Genomic DNA, 16,569 nt, shown 5'->3' on the forward strand with positions numbered 1-16,569 from the left:
CCTCACTGTCCCCGTGTTTGCATCCTCCCCCCACTCTCCCCGTGCTCAGTGTCCCCCCACACTGTCCCTGTGCTTGGCGTCCCTTCACTGTCCCCATGCTCGGCGTCGCCCCCCATACTCCCTGTGCTCGGTGTCTCCCCCCCGTCCCCGTGCTTGGCATCCCCCCCCACTCTCCCCGTGCTCGGCATCCCCCCCCACAGTCTCCCCATTCTCCCCGTGCTCAGCGTCCCCCCCCACTGTCCCCGTACTCGGCGTCCCTCATTGTCCTCACAGTCGGTGTCCCCCCGCCGTCCCCACCCTCCCCTCCTGCTCAGTGCCCCCCACCACTCACCAGGTAGTTGTCCCCGTGTTTGGACCTCAGCATCCGCGTCACCTCCTGAAGGCTGTGCAGGTAGGACTCCTCGGAGCAGCCGGTGGGGAAGGACACCGCGATGATGCGCTCAGTGATGTAGGTGAGGTCCAGCTCGCGTCCGTCGTCCATGGTGGGGCTCAGCACCGCGGGCCTAGGAGAGGGGGCCGGTCAGGAGCGGGGTGGGTCCCCAGAGCGGCGGACGCCGAGGCACCGGCCCGCGCTGCTCACGCGGGAGCCTGTGCAGTCTCTTCCACGTGGTCTCCGGTCACGGGAGCACATGAGCCCAAACGCCCTGCCCGGTCCTCTCTGCGGCACCACCACCACCCCGGTGCATACACAGGGGAGAAGCACACTGTTCAACTGCAGAGGGAGTCCCTCAGGAGGGACCCTGGGGGAGGAGCCTGGTCCTCCCTCCTGGGTCGGGTCGGCGCCAGGTGGGGGGGGAGCGTAAGGCAGGGGGTGGGGAGAACAGAGGCCACCGCTGGCTGGCACCCGTAGGGGCTCCCCGGTTCTCGTGTCCCATCCTGGGGCAGCTGTGGAGGCCGCGGAGGGGACCCCCTGGGAAGGGATGTCGGCAGCTGCAAAGACAGGGTGCCTCCCCTGGGAAGGAGAGGCGGCCGGGTCAACAAGCAGGGCTGTGTGCGGGCTCTCTGCTGAGGACACCTGGAGGGGTGGGGGCAGCGGGTGGGAGGGCAGGGGTGCGGAGGCAGGAGGACCGAGCTCTGGACTGCCAAGTTCACTGGGCCTGCAGAGGGGAGGGCCTGCCCACGGGCCCCAGGTGCACCTGCATCACTAGGACGTGCTGTGGGGACCGTGGCCGAGAGCCTTCCCCCTTCCACCCCTTCCTTCTCCGGAAGGACAGGCCCTCAGGGCTGAGGGTGTTTGGGACGAGGTGTTGGGTCAATCCCAACGGGGTGACACCCCACGGCGAAACAATGGAGGGATGCAGGACACACGCAGGATGCTTGTTTTGGTCCACGACTGTCACTGCCATGAGCTCTGGGGGTTTGTGACTGTTGTCTGTTTATTTACTGCCCCTTTTCTATGTGTTTCTCTCCTGATTTTGGAAAAATCCAAAAACATAGAAAACAGTTTTGCAAACCTCTATGTACCCATCATCCGACTTCAAAATTAGCCCCCATGCCCCCCACGCCCTGCTACCTCCACCATCACTCTGCTTCGAAGAAATCCCAGACACTCTATCACTTCATTTATAAATACGTTAGTATTTCTTTCTAGAAGATAGAAGCTTTTTAGGAATACCTACAAGGTCGTTATCATAGTTAAAGAAGGAACATCAATCAGATCCAAGATCATAAACTTAATTTTTAAAGCTGATTTATTCAAATCAGGATGCAAACAATCACCAAGATTTTGTTTTGTCTACCTTATGCGCTACAGAGGGATGCAAAAGAGTTTTGATTATTTTTAAAAAATAAATCAGGTTTTTTAAACATTGATTTAAAAAGTCACAATGCGCGTTCTCCGCCAACCGCAGCTCCTGAGGGACCGCCCCGCGGGGAGTGCTGGATATGGCCGTCCCAGCAAGCACCTGCCGGGGCGCAGGCAGACAGAGCTCAATGCACCTGCTGGGTTCAACCCTGCAACGCCCCCAACGTTCACTTGCACAATTACGCCACAGCTGTGCGTGGAAAGAATCGCTTTCCCACAATCTGGGCTTTAATGCTGGGAGGCTGCACCCGGAAAAAGAAAATAAATAAAAACTTGGTATGTACCGCCTTTGAACATCTATTCCTAAAGTCAAAAAAAAAAAAAGAAAACTTAAGATGACTACGGAATGAAGTAACACCAAGCTGACCCCGGGCAGGGACACACGGACGAGCTACGCACGGGGCTGGCCACTCACCTGGGTGGTCTGGCACGGCAGAGAGCAGTGGACGGTGCAGAACCCCCCGGAGCCTGCAAACGACAAAGCATGGGTCATTCTCGGTCCCCCGTCCCCAGCCTGCAGCCTGCCAAGAAGGAAGGACACCGCCCGTCCCAGTTTAAGGTGGGAAGTCAAACACGGTGACCGTGGGCTCATCCTAAGGCCAGGGAGGGTCTCTGGCATGTCAGGGCATCTCGGCCTGGGGACTGCGGACCCCCAGCCACAGGCTCCCAGAACAGCCCGCGGGACAGGATCCACGGTGGGCTGGACCCACAGGGATGGACCTGTCCCTGTATATAGGCGGCCCTCGACCAAGGTCACGGTTACCATTAACTTTACCGCTCGTATATACTTGAAAAAAATGACTAACCACTGTGTCTATGTTTAAGAAGCCCATCGAACAGGGAAAAGCTCCAGCTTGCTTTACAACTTCCACGACCCTTCCCTGTGCGTGTGTGTTAACGCGATACCCGAAGGCTACGTATGTATGACTTCGGGAGACACGCCCAGCCACTGCGTGAGTAAGAATCACTTCCCCATTCCAGCAGCGGGGAAACCAAGGCTCAAGAGGTGTGCAAGGCTTTGCCCAAGACGGCAGAGGTGGGGAGAGCCCTTCCCACGACAAGGCGGCTCCTCTCTGGGGCCCTGCCGTGTGTCCTGGCCCTGTTCTGTGGACCCGCCAGGGCCCCCCCCCCCCCCCCCCCGAAGGGGGGTGATGCTGGGAACGTGCGTGGCAGGACACCCAGACCCCCAGCCCTCCCCCCTGCTTCCCGCCGATCCTGGGCCTGGGGAACCCTTCACAGGCTCGGACACCCCACTTCACCAGCACCCCACTGGGCACCCGGTTCATCCTGGCTACTTCGGGAATGGAGACGGACACTCCCCAGAAGTCACACCAACACCGAGCCTAAGCCAACTGCAAACCAGAGGCCGTGATCCGGGCCCCCAGGCAGAGACAGGGCCTGGAGGGCGCCCTCCTCCGCGCACAGAATGCCTAGAGTTTGCCCACTGGCTGTCCCTGGCGGACACATGCCTCTCCTACGTGTCCCCTTACAGACGAGTCTGGGGGCTGACTGAGCCTGCTCCCTTGGTGCCAGGACCCCAAGCAGCACAGGACAGCGGCCCCCAGGAGGTCAGGGAGGCTGGGCCCACTCTCCCCGAAGCAGCCCTGAGGGGTCCCAGCAGGCCCCCAAGAATCCCCACCCGCATCCCTTGGCATGGATGGATGGCAGACGGATCCATGACAGACAGATGATAGGCACACAGACACAGAGATACGTGCGTGAAAGGCAGACCGCTGAACACACACACGCACACACATACACACACACACACGCACATGCACACATGCACGCACATACATGCACACATGCACACAGACATATACACGCACACATGCACACATACATACACACATGCATGCACATGCACACAGACACATGCCCACACATACACACATGCACACACCTGCCCACACATACACACATGCACACACATACACATGCACACACGTGCACACACATGCACACAGACACACATACACACATGCACACATGCACACGCATGCACACATGCACGCACACATGCACGTACATACACACGCATACACATACACACGCATACACATGCACACACATGCACACATGCACACGCATACACACATGCACACACATACACACATGCACACACACGTGCACACACACATGCACACACACACACAGCGAGATGGGAAGGCCGGGCCTGCCCACCCTCCCGTGGCTCCTCACGCCTACCTGCAGCCACTGCACGGTGCCCTACGTCAATTTAGACCAAACGGATGTGCACAGACCGAGAACCACCAGGCACGGGCCACGCACGTAAGTGTGTGGATAAAGCACAGATACCTTTCCAACCCCCCCATCACCCGAGGGGATGACGGGCCAGAACCACCACTCACCGCCCACACCCCCCAGCCCTCGGGTGATAGCTGCAGCTCAGCGTGGAGGGGCCGGGGGTCCCCGCGGGGAGGGGGTCACCTGAAGGGAGTGTGTCTTGGGCAGAGCACAGCCGGTGCCCGAACCCTGAAGTGGCATCATTGTGTACCTTGGGGACAGCGAGGGGACGGGCGTGGCCAACAGGTGATGCAGGGGAAGTGACGGGGGTCCCAAGGACAGAGGTCAGCCAGCCCTAGACCCCGGTCCGCCGTTCCACCAGCACGGTGTCCCCTGAGGGCTGACTGAGGTCAGCAAGCACGGCCCCACCTGCCGGGATACCTGGCTTCCAGCAGGAACCCCAGGAAAGCAGACGGGACCGTCCTCGCTGCACAGCCTGGGAAACAGGCGTTCGGGAAGACGGTGTTGTAGCAACTTCTCACACCAAACTCGAGACTTCTTCAATCCCCCGGCCCTGGGGGCCCACAGCCCGTGCTGCCGAGCCTGTCCCCGGGCCAGACCAACATCAAGGAGGTCGGGAGAGCTTCTCCTGGAGAGCTAGTCCCGTGGAGCAGCCAGGCTCTGAGACTCGAGGTGCACCACCATCCCCCAATGGGGGGAAACCTAGCCAAGCAGACGACGCACCAGTGACCGGACCCGGGGACGCTGGGATACACTGGGACAGCAGCCCCTCGGCTGCCGGGAAGGTCCGCCGTGCAGCGGACGAGAGGCACGCCCAACCAACGTGACGGGGCACAACTTGCCCGCACACGGCGCTGGTCAGAGGCGGACACGGGGCTCCCTGTCTCTGTGCATCTTCACTCAAAAGTGAAGAATCTACCTGCTCTCAGGGCTCAAAAACCAGGCCCCCGTTTATACACCACAGCACAGTTCGTGGCTTAGGAACGACCCAGAAACCAACTTAGTAAAAGTCTACTGAAGAAGGTCCCTTGCTCACCAGCACCCTACACCCTAACCACGTTCGGGAAGTTTAAGAAAAGCTCTCTTGCGCGAAGACCCCAGGCCTCCCGAGCTGCACGTTTCTCTTGTGTGCTTTTGCAAGAGGAGAGCGGCCAGCCCACCTCCCTCGGGAGCCTTCCAAGGACACGCCACTCTTTACAGACCGACACCACGTCTGGAGAGAGAGCAGGTGTTTCCTGCACTCCCGTCTGGTCCCCACCTGCCTCGGCCCGGCCCAGCCCCCTCCACCCCTGGCCGCTTTGGCACGTGCTTATCGCAGCCTGCAACTTCTAAAGGCACCACGAACCCCGAGGGCAAGGGGGTGCCAGGGGAATCTGTGGCAAAGGTTACACCTGCAACAGGTAAACCGCAAAGCCCGTGCTGCCGCATCTCCGCAATGGCCCGGGAGCTCCCCCGCTGGACCCCAAAGCGGTCCTGGGCCCCCGGTGAAGTCACTGGCCTCCCTAGCCATCTGGGGCCAGCCCTGCTATCCGGGACACGCCGGCAAGCAGCAAAGCGGGCGTTCCACCAGGTAAGCAGTCATTCCATCGGCCGGGAGGGGCTGTCTTGCTCAACACGCTTTTGCAATTATCGACCCTCATTTCTTTGGCTAATGATGTGACTTTTATATAAGAAACAGGCACAGCGAAAGCAATTTTGCAGCCGTGGGACATCAACCCGCACCCATCTTTCGGAAGGGGACGGGACCACCGTGAGATCTGCATGTAGACACGAGTGTCTTCTATTAAGAGAGGCCCACTGAGCCCGGTGCTCGCTTCCGAGCCGGTTTCCCCCGGGGGGCAGAAGGCAGGGCTGGATGCCTTTTCTCGGGTGGAGCTGGTCCAAGCTTTGTCAAGGGACGAGGCTCCTCGGGCAACGCGGGCTCGGCCAGTTGGCACCCTATGATCGTGGGCAGGTCCTTCACCTGCCCCAGCTTTAGCCACACTCCTTGTCTTTCCAGAACAGGAACCCCAGTCCCTACCTCACCCCGACCACACAAGGCTGGCAGGAAACACCTGCTCTTCGTATGGTGATCCTGCAGTGCCCGTGCTCTAGAAGCCCACCCTCCAGATCCCTGTCCTACACACCCCGTCCTCCAGAACCCACCCCCAGCGCCCCATCCTACAGAACCCCACACCCTGCAGTACCACGGCTTTGCAGCTCATAACCTGGCCCCTCTCTAAGAGGACAGGCCCGCGGAGGGAAGGCTGGGGAGCTGTGGGACTGATCGCTGATCTTGTCTGGGACCTGATCAGCAGGATGGCAGGGAGCCCATCATCCCTTTCCCCTCTCCGTGGGCACCGCTGGGTCCGTAGCTAAGGGACGCCCAAAGTCAGGCCGTGTGGGCACAAGACGAATGCTCCGAAGCCCTCACTGTAAGATTCAAGGCCTGCGTCTCAGGAAAGAACGCACAGGGCACTGGGGTCAGGGCACCGCATTCCCACCTAACAGGACTGCTGTCCAGGCCAAAAGACGCGACGGACGTGTGGATCTCCCCATCTTGTATCGCAGCGGCAGCTGATGCGCTCCCATGGGCTTCCGGGAAAAGGGACACTGGACAAACATCTGCACCCATGCCTCGTGGCTAGCAGAGCACGAGGACCACCCGGCTGGCTTACAGAAGGACCAGGCTCGGGGGGCAGGGGTGGGGAGGGCGGTGAGGACAAGCCCCGGACGGGAAGGCGGAGGGAGGACACTGACAGCAAGCCCCCATCACACGGGGGGTAGAACCATACCACACCCCTCTGGGGGCTGTGACCGCAGGGCCACACGGGATGGCCAGTCCTGCAAAGGAAGGAAGACCTGTCTCTAAGTGTCCGTGTGAGGACTCTGAAGGCTCCGGCTGTGTGACCTTGGGCAGGTGCCTCGGGCTCCTCATCTGTAAAATGGGCTACTAGGTACAGCCAGCCCTCTGCAGGGGCGCTGTGGGGCCAGAGCAGGGTGGGCGAGGAGCAACGCGTCGTTAGCATCTGCGATTCCCGCGTGTTCTCGTGCAAACCAGGAGGACGGAGCAGACCTGCCTAAGGAGACTCACGCAGTGGCAGTGTCCCCATGTGGGCTGGCGTGGGCATCAGTCCTGCATGTGGACGGGAGCTAATGCTGGTGCCGTGCCCCCATATCCCACTGCTGTGGGCAAAGGGCAGCCTCTCTCTCTCCATTCCTGTCCCACAACCCTCCTTCCAGTCCCCCAAGCACACTCCACCCCTCCTGCCCCAGGACCTTTGCACATGCCCTACAGGTCTGGAATGCTCCCCACCCACTTAGGCAAGCCTCACCTGCTTAGCCCCTATGAATCCTAGACCTCTCAGCTCACACATCGCCTCCCCAGCGAAGCAGCCCCTGATCCCTGATCCTGTTTATAGTCCTATGAGGGCCCAGATCTCAGCTGCACAGAAATAACTGGCTGTGTGCATTCTTGTGCATGCTCTGCACCCTCTGCCGTGAAGACCCGCAGGGGCGCTGGCTCCCACGTTCCGCTCAGCCTTTGGGGCCACATCCTGTCCCTAGCAGCGGGCGGAGCAGAATAAGCCAACCGCTAACCTCAACGTGTCCGACGGACGATCTGGCCGTGTCAGAGGCACAGGGATCCTGCTTTTGCGTTTTGGTAATAAGTACTTGGTTAGCTTTATTCTTAGGATAACAAAAGTCAACGTACCCGAGAGGCCTGAACAGACTTACCACCTCAAAGAGCAGCAGAGTGAAAAGTAGTCTGTGCGTCCTCCTTGGCAAGGTCACAACACAGGGAATCGACGACATTGGGGAAAGACTGTCCCCTGCAGAGCACAGACCTCGGAGACCAAGGAAGGCTCACAGAACAGCACGGCTCCCCAGAGTTGTCCAATGTGCGCTCTGCTCACGGACGGGGGGCCACGCTAACAGCGTTCCCGCTAATGCTCTCCCCGGAATCTCCCGCGACCACACTGTGCGCAGCCTCACGGGAACATCCCTGTCCCCAAAGACAGGGACCTGGGGCAGGGTGTTCTTGGCCAGGCAGACTGCTGAGCCCACCAGGGAGCTCACCCCTCACTCCTGCTCACATGAAGGGGAGGGCAGCACCAGGCCCCCCGGGCTGGAGATGAAAGGCTGCATGCACCCCTGCTTCCCGCCTCCCCTCACCCTCTCTGGCTCTTCGGGGAAGAGCAAAGAGAGTCCCTTTGCAAGGTGTGAAACGCAGGGAGGACGCCAGGGGCCCCAGAGAAGTGGGGCCCGCTGTGCTGATAGGCCCTGAAACCCGCAGCGGAAACAGTTCCGTAAAAAGGAACAAAAGGGACGATTGCGTAACTGAAGCCAGATTTACAAGGAAGCAGGGCTCCCGGGCTGGGGGCCGGGCAGGGAGCAGGCCGGCTGTGCCCTCAGGAAGGAGGCACCCGCGGAAGCGCGGCGCACGGGCAAACGGAAAAAAATACATGGAAAACCCTTTCCAGAAGCAACCACCAGCCCCGCTCAGCTGCCACACCTGAAGGTCATGTCACTCACCCACGGCCCGGCAGGCGGGCTGCAGGGGTTGAGTGCGTCCCACTCCAAGGCCCGGGTCTGAAGCCAGCCCTGTGGCTCCCTGGGGCTGCCTGGCCTTGGAGAGACTGACGCAACCCTTCGTGACTCAGTTTCCTCCTCTGGAAAGTGGAGGTGTCGGCAGGATTTGATAAGGAAATAGGCGTATAGGGCTGAGAACAGGAGCTGACCAAACACAAGCGCTAAATAAACATCAGCCGCGCACACGGCTGTCGCATTTGGGTGCCAGGCGGGCGGGGGGGCCTGGCCCCAGAAAGGCAACCCCCCACCCGGGAAGTCCACACGGAATGCAGCGCCCGGTGCGACCACGGAACCACCCGTGCCACCCGAGAAACAAGACGCGCACGAGCAACCTTCCCAAAGCCAGCCAGCCAGCCAGCCACTCCTCCCTTCCAGGAGGGGAACGCCAGAAACAAAGTCATTCTCAGGAGCGCCCACCTCGAACTGTTCTTAACGCTCTCTGGGAACTCTCCAGGAAAGACACACCAGGCTCAAGTTAGGAAATGACAACAACGTCACTTTGTCCCCAAGCTCCTCTGAGAAGCAAGGTCTCGCTCAGTCTGAGATTTTATCTGTGATCATTTGTCACCAACTACTCAGAATTCTGGGGTGTGTAGGCGGGCTTGCACCATACGGACGGACACGGGACGCAGGACGCCGGGTGGGGGGAGAAGGCCCGCGGCAGGGAGGAAGGAGGTCCCCGGCGCAGGGGGGCGGGGGACCGAGCTCTCACTCACCCCCGTCTGGGGTCCCCAGCAGGGGAAGCGTCCCACGCGGCGCCACATGGAACTTTTACTGCCCCTTCGCTGCAGAACAAGGACGCGAGCGGACAGAGGGGGGGCGCCAGGGACTGACCCACTGCCAAGAGCACGCGGCAGCCCGCGGCGGCCCCACAGAGCCCTGGGGGAGGAACTCACCGTGCTGCCGAGGGGCCAGCCAGGGCTTCGCCTTCCTTCCAGAAGCAGCTCCCTCCCACCGCCTCGCCCCTTCCCTGCTCGGAGTCCCGCGCCCTCTCCGTGCGCCCGGCCTCAGGGGGCGGCGGGGCCGAGAGCAGGTGGACAGTGCCCGCCCCGCTGCGGCTGGGCAAGTCTCAAGGGCAGCCGTGCCAGAGCCGGCAGGCACGCCCAGCCCCAGCGGCAGCACGCACGCCTGCACGCAGGGCACGGGCACCGGCTGCCCGGCCTCCCGAGGCCCCGCGGGGCCCATGCCAGCAGGACAGGCCGCGCCGGGCGGGGGCCGTGTCCTCAGGAGCCCACACCCGCCCTCCGGGGGGCGTCGACACAGGGGCCCAGAGAGGGGTCTCCGGTGTCCAAAGAGCCCCCGCCCCAAGACCAACCGACCACGGACTGATTCCTGGGTGGGCAGGTCGCCCGCCAGCATCCTGAGCCCGACGGGTGCCTGGGCCCGCCCTCCGCCCTCCCCCACCTTCCTTCTGCCCCTTAACGTTCACACAGAACCACGGAGCGGACACAGAAGCAAGCTCCGAGTGTGTTGCTGGACCAGAGAAGAGCTCTCTCCTAACACACATGCCCCTTGGGCTCCAAGTCTCCTGGAGGCCAAAACAGAAAGAGAGATGGGGCTGGACGTCTGGCAGACGGTGGGACAGGCACCCGGCCCGTCTGAGGCTGGATGGAGCGGGGTCACACGTCACTCGGAATCAGGAGAGGAAGGGCCCACAGCAGAGCGCCGTCCCCCACCGCCACAGTCTACACTGGCAACCAGCCGGATTTCGTTATCAAATGGCCAGTCACGTCCCTTAAATTCAGAGGGAGACCCACGTGGGCTCACCGATAATGACGCCTCACACACACTGATGCTTTTATTTTAACGATCCCTTCATGAGAACACCTGTCCTCGTAAAGAGGACACGGGGAGGGTGTGGTGGGTCCCCCGGGGCCCTCACAATCCTGTCCCCGGCACCAGGACCCGGGGGCCTGCTGCGAGGGAGCCACGCAGGGTCTCCTTCCAGCCCCGACGCTCAGGGAGCCCTCGAGCCCACGGGCCGGGGTCTCTGCCTCCGGCAGCTCGGCTCCTGCAGGACAGCGGGGCTTCCCGAGAGCGTGGGGACAGCCATCCCTTCACCTGTCCGGTCAGCAGACCTGCAAACAAACTGCATTTCACTCTTGGGAGCACCAGTCCCAACTCTGCTCTGAGGCCCAGGCCTCCCTCCCACCATGGACGGCCCCATGGGACAGCCAGCTCCGAGCCTCCAAGACCCTCAGAGGCTGACAAGTGTGGACCAAGAGGGAGGCCCCCCCCACCCTACCTGGACATCCCAGAGTGAAGGGCTCATGGTCCTGGGAAGGGGGCCCGGTGCGCCCACCGAGCTGCCCAGTCCAGGACTGTAGCTGTGCTGCCATGAGAAGGGCACCGCAGGGGTTCCCAGGATGGCCAGCCCATGCACCTGACCACTGGCAGGTGGACCAGGGCCTTCCGACGGCCCCGTCTGTTCTCACACATGCCCAGGACGATCCAGCGAGCCTCCTCCCCGGCCAGCATCGGACACCCGTGCTCCATCCAAACCAGGCCCCACTACTCAGGATCGCCCCAGCACGATGAGCCACACAGCTCCCGGTGGGGCTGGGTGGCAGGCCTGGAAGCGCCACAGAACAGCACAGCGGTGACGGTGTCCCCGAGGGGCTGCAGGACAGGAGTGCCGTCCGGCGGCAGAAACGGCGGGCCTTCCAGGGTGGAGCTGGGCCAGGAGGAGCTGGGAGCACCTGGGGAGGACGGGCCTGCAAAGTGCGGGGCCAAGGGAGGCAGGGGTCCTGCGGTAAGCCAGGGCTATGCTCCAGAACGCCTGCAGGCCACAGACACTTGGCCTCTGGAAGGCTCCGTGTGCCCACCTGCACGCTGGGGATGGTCAGAGAACATGACTCAGTGCAGAAACGTCGCGTGAGATCACGTTCCCCGGCACGAGGTATGCCCTCGGTAAGCGTCCACTTTATTAGCGGGTCCTCTTCTCGCCACCGAGGCTGTCCACAGAGGCCAGGGGGCAGGGGAAGGAGTGCAGGCAGCTGCTGAGGCTGGGCAGGGGGTCTGGGCAACCAAGAGGACAGGAGAGAGGAGTGGCACCCACAGAACTTGGTCCCGTCGCTGAGGAGGGAGATGGTGCAGAGACAGAGTGGGGGTCCACGGACCTACACTGTGGGAGCATGTGGGCAAGCCACAGACAACACGACCCACTGGACATGGCCCACAGGACATGACTCATAGGACACGATTCACAGGACACGGCCCACGGGACCTGACTCACTGGACACAACCCACAGGACACAGTCCACGACCCACAGGACAAGACCACTGGACATGATTCACTGGACATAACCCACAGGACACAGTCCACGGGACATAGGACACTGCCCACAAGACACAGCCCACAGGACACGACCCATAGGACAGAGCCCACAGGACACAGTTCACGACTCAGGACATGGCCCACAGGACACAGTTCACGACTCTAAGGACATGGTCCATAGGACACAACTCAAAGGACACGGTCCATAGGACATGACCCACAGGATACAGTCCACGACCCACAGGACACAATTCACTGGACACAGGACACAGTCCACAGGACACAGCCCACAGGACGTGGCCCACAGGACACGACCCACAGGCCTCCTCCATGCCACCCAAAATGGTGCCTCTGCCACCGTCCTGTCACTTCAGCGTGGGGACCCCGGGAGAGCACCTTCGGCAGGAGAAACTGGGCTCCAAGCCCAGCTCCGTCTCCACAGACAGGACGTCCTGGAGGCGCCGGTACACCCTGTCCCCGCGGGTCCTCACCTGTGAGCGGGGGACGACATTGAGCCGGGGCGGTCCTGAGCCCCGGGCGAGCTCCTGGCAGCCCAGCCACAGACAAGCTCGCCCCGAAACGCCCTGTCGGCTTCTCTAACCAAGCTGCTCCCGCACTAAGGAGACTCCACGTCCGAGTTATTCTCCGACAATTAAGAGCCCGGGCACAAGACCGAGACGACGACACGGTGCTGGACCCAAAGAACACAGATAAAATCAGGAAAGAAGCTTCCTGGGATCGACCCTATCCACAAAGCCACCCCAAATAACGTCACCCTACCTACTGCGTACGGAATAGGACACGCTGGACGGCACTCACACGCGATCTTATTAATTCCTCACTGAAATGTTGTTTCCTTTTCACCTGTGAGGAAATACAGCTGCTGGCACCTGCCCGACCCGACCTGACCAAGGTCACATGGCTCATCAGTGGAAGCTACGGCTGCCCTAGGTCCCTGCCCGGGGCCCGAGGCCGGCTGCCCCTGCTGAGGGACCCACACGACAGACCGACGGGACCTTGACTGGGACTTCTGCCAAAGCTCAGCTTCGCCGGCACCGAGAGTCCCACTTCCCTTGATGTTCAGACGCGGCCTCTACGCTCTGGAGTTTCAATCTGGGAACGCACCACGGGCCAATGACCAGGCTTAGACCAGCAATGCCTTCTACACACACCAATCTCTTTTCTCTCCTTTCTACACTCTAGGAGGCCAGATGTCCAGCCCGGGTTGGATCTGAAAGTTTATATTCCTCAATTTTATAATATAATCCTCAAATTTTCTCCCACAAAGTAATTTTTAACACCTGCGTGGTATCCAGAGTCCAGCTAGAGCCCAATTTCCCGGACACCTGAACGTTTGTCTCCCGCAGGTGGTAGTGATAAACATCCCACAGTTTACAACTTCTCAGCATCCTTAGTGGCTGCCTCGGGATAATCACCTGCAAGGGCAATTTGCTTTGTTTCCTCTTGTCGGGAGAACTTCCGACAGCCCGTCTCTTGGAAGGCGTCCTGTAACCTCCGGGACTGCACACACCTGTGCTCCAGAGGGGACAGAGGTCCGAAAGGTGAGGAGCGGACCAGAATGGAATTGCCTTGGCAAACCTGAAGAGGGATTCGAGGTGTCGGGACAGGGGAAGCTGTGTCCCCAGGAGTGGAGCAGGGAGGAGAGGACACGCCTCGGGGCTCCTGTGGATGCGTCCCCCCATCTGCTCCCCAGGTCAGAGCTTGGAGCAAAGATCGAGTATCCCCAGGATGCTAAATCCGTAACAAGAGAAACGGCAGGGCCCTCCTGAGCGGCCAGGACGTGCACGGCGCAGCACCTGGCTTCACTGAACGCGTGCGTGAGGACCGAGATGCCGGCCCGCCGCTCCCCGGGGTCCCCCTGCTCCTTCCCAGCTCTGCCCTCTCCCGCCAGGAAGTGCGGGCTGACTGTGGGCAGCCAGATGGGCATGTGGAGTCCCAGGTGCGGAAACAGCCCCCTGCTCAGAAGGGCACCTGGGACCCCACACGAGAGGCTGTCTCCCCTTCGCGACTGCAGGTTAAAAAGGCTGGGAAAACAGCGTGCACAAGAAATGTTCGTGTGCAGAGGGAGACCGACGGAAATGCAAACTATCAGGGCAGGACAAGGAGGAGCAAAGTGCGGGGTGATCAGACGCTGCGGCAGCTCTCCATGAGAATGATCCCAGCATGGCTGAAGTCGACGCTGTAACAGGGGTCGTAGGAGTGAGACTGGGTATCAGGGAGTCCACAGGTTAGATCCTGTAATCCCCACGGACGCCCCCCTGACAGAGGCAATTCACTGAACAGCTAGCTTCAATCCCTACCTTGCCCAGTGCTTACCATGGGTGTGGACCCCCCCACACACCCCGTAAACGGTGGAGCCGAACAACACAAAGGGGAAGATGTACAACGAGGGCGGGTGGTAAACATAAGACTGAGTGTGGAGGTACATGCTAGACAGCAAGGACCCCATTCCAGAAAAGACAGATGCGGGACACCTGGGTGGCTCAGTCAGTTAAGCGTCCAACTCTTGATTTCGGCTCAGGTCGTGATCTCAGGGTCGTGGGATCGAGCCCCGTGTCGGGCTCTGCACTCAGTGTGGAGCCTGCTTGAGATTCTCTCTCCCTCTCTCTCTTCCTCTGCCCCTCCTCCACCATCCCCTCTCTAAAAAAAGAAAGAAAAGACAGATTCATGTTGAATGCAAACGGCAGGTGAGTTTTGGCTGGAGCCACAGTGAGAGCCCCCTGGAGGTTTGCTGATTGGGCTGAAACCTTATCTTGCCTTCCAAGAACCAAATGAATGAGGTCACTTTGTTTGGATAAATACCCAGTAGTGTTAGTACTGGATCACATGGTATTTCCATTTTTCGTTTTTTGAGGACCCTCCATACTGTTGTCCAGGGCAGCTGCACCACTTTGCATTCCCACCGTTGTTCCCCTTTCTCCGCATCCTGGCCAACACCTGCCGTTTCTCCTCTCTTTGATACTAGCCATTCTGACAAAGTGTGAGGTGGTATCTCATTGTGGTTTTGATCTGCATTTCCCTGATGATGAGTGATGATGAGCATCTTTTCATGTGTCTGTCCCCCATTTAGATGTCTTCATAGGAAAAATGTGTATTCCGGTCATTGGCCCATTTTCTTAATCAACTTACCTGTTTTTTTGGTGTTGAGTTGTTCTTTATATATTTTGGATACGACCCCTTATTAGACACAGCAAAATACTAATTTGAAAAGCTGTATGCAGCCCTATGCTTATTGCAGCCAAGATATGGAAGCAGCCCCAGTGTCCACTGGTTGATGAATGGATAAAGAGGTGGTATGCACACACACACACACACACACACACACACACGCACACACACACATAGGCAGTGGAATATGACTCAGGTGCAGAAAAGAATGAAATCCCGCCATTTGCAGCAACATGGATGGACCTAGAGGGTATTATGCTGCGTGAAATGACTCAGACAGAGAAAGACAAACACCATATGATCTCACTTACATGTGGAATCTAAAAAACAAAACAAACGCACAAACAAAAAGCAGAATCAGACCCATAAGTACAGAGAAGAAACGGACGGGTGCCCGGAGCGGGGAGAGGGGGCAAATGGGTCAAGGGGAGGGGGAGGCATGGCTTCCAGTGACGGAGTGAACAAGTCACGGGACGAAAGGCACAGAACAGGGAACACAGTCAGTGGTGAGGTGACAGTGACTACAGATTCCACGGCGAACGCGGCGGCGTAACGTATAGACCTGCCACGTCTCTCTACATCTGAAACCAACGTCACATGGCACGTTGACTACATTCCGTAAGAAAAAAAATTTAAATGATTTACATAAATGAAGTCATCCCAGGCTGCCCTACTGGCTGGACGCCCCCTTCGTTCGGGAAGACCGATGCCTATTGCCCACTGCCCCTGGCCGGGCACTCGGACCTTCCTCTCCAATCCTGTACCACATTGTCCGTCACCCTGCACGTGGACCGGACGTGGACCAGACATGGACCAGACACAGACTAGACGTGGACCAGACACGGACCGGACGCCCACTGTGTCCACTCCGAAACCGGTTCTGGCCAGATGCACTGGCCGCTGTCACCGCAGAGTCTAACAAAATACCACACAAACCGACAACTCAGGAGCCTAAAAAGGGCAGAAATCTGCTCCAGCTCTGAAGGCGTGTCCGCGTCCTGGGAGGGCAGGGCCCCAGCGCCCTGGCTCCTCCACACCCCACAGGACAGCTGCAGGACGGGGCAAACCCAGGGCACGAGGAGGTCGGCCGTCCCATCAAGCTTTCACAACACTCGGAGGTGGCCAAACGGGGAATTTCAGAGGGTTCGCTGAGAGCAGGGGAACCCCAGCCGCAGGACGGGACGCAAAGACAGACGGACACAGCCGTCCGTTTCAGACGCAAGGAAGTGTGAAAGTGAGTGAGGCTTAGCATTCCGCAAGGCCACAGGCATTTCAATTCAACAACCACCTACAGATCCCAACCATTTTTTAATTTTTATTTTTTTAAGATTTTATTTACTTGTCAGAGAGAGAGAGGGAACACAAGCAGGGGGAACAGCAGAGGGAGAGGGAGAAGCAGACTCGCCACCGAGCAGGGAGTCCGATCCCAGGACCCCGGGATCATGACCTGAGCCCAAGG

The 16,569-nt window shown here is 59.7% G+C and overlaps 1 protein-coding gene across 8 annotated transcripts in view; it reads right to left on the reverse strand.

The window, feature by feature from the left end:
- TNS3 (tensin 3) overlaps positions 1–16,569 on the reverse strand; it is a 213,764-nt gene that overhangs the window by 117,705 nt on the left and 79,490 nt on the right. For 7 of the 8 annotated variants that reach the window (XM_032430625.1, XM_032430620.1, XM_032430623.1 and 4 more), the window contains 2 exons: positions 2,220–2,272; positions 332–503 (listed from right to left, as the gene is read on the reverse strand). In XM_032430625.1, the coding sequence (XP_032286516.1) occupies positions 332–481 (150 nt within the window). In that variant the 5' untranslated portion in view covers positions 482–503; positions 2,220–2,272. Of the gene's footprint in view, positions 1–331; positions 504–2,219; positions 2,273–7,789; positions 8,306–16,569 lie in introns of those variants that run through there. The other variant, XM_032430621.1, reaches the window with a different exon arrangement.

This window comes from Phoca vitulina, unplaced genomic scaffold (assembly GCF_004348235.1).
Source record: "Phoca vitulina isolate PV1807 unplaced genomic scaffold, GSC_HSeal_1.0 scaffold44, whole genome shotgun sequence".
Lineage (NCBI taxonomy): Eukaryota > Metazoa > Chordata > Mammalia > Carnivora > Phocidae > Phoca > Phoca vitulina.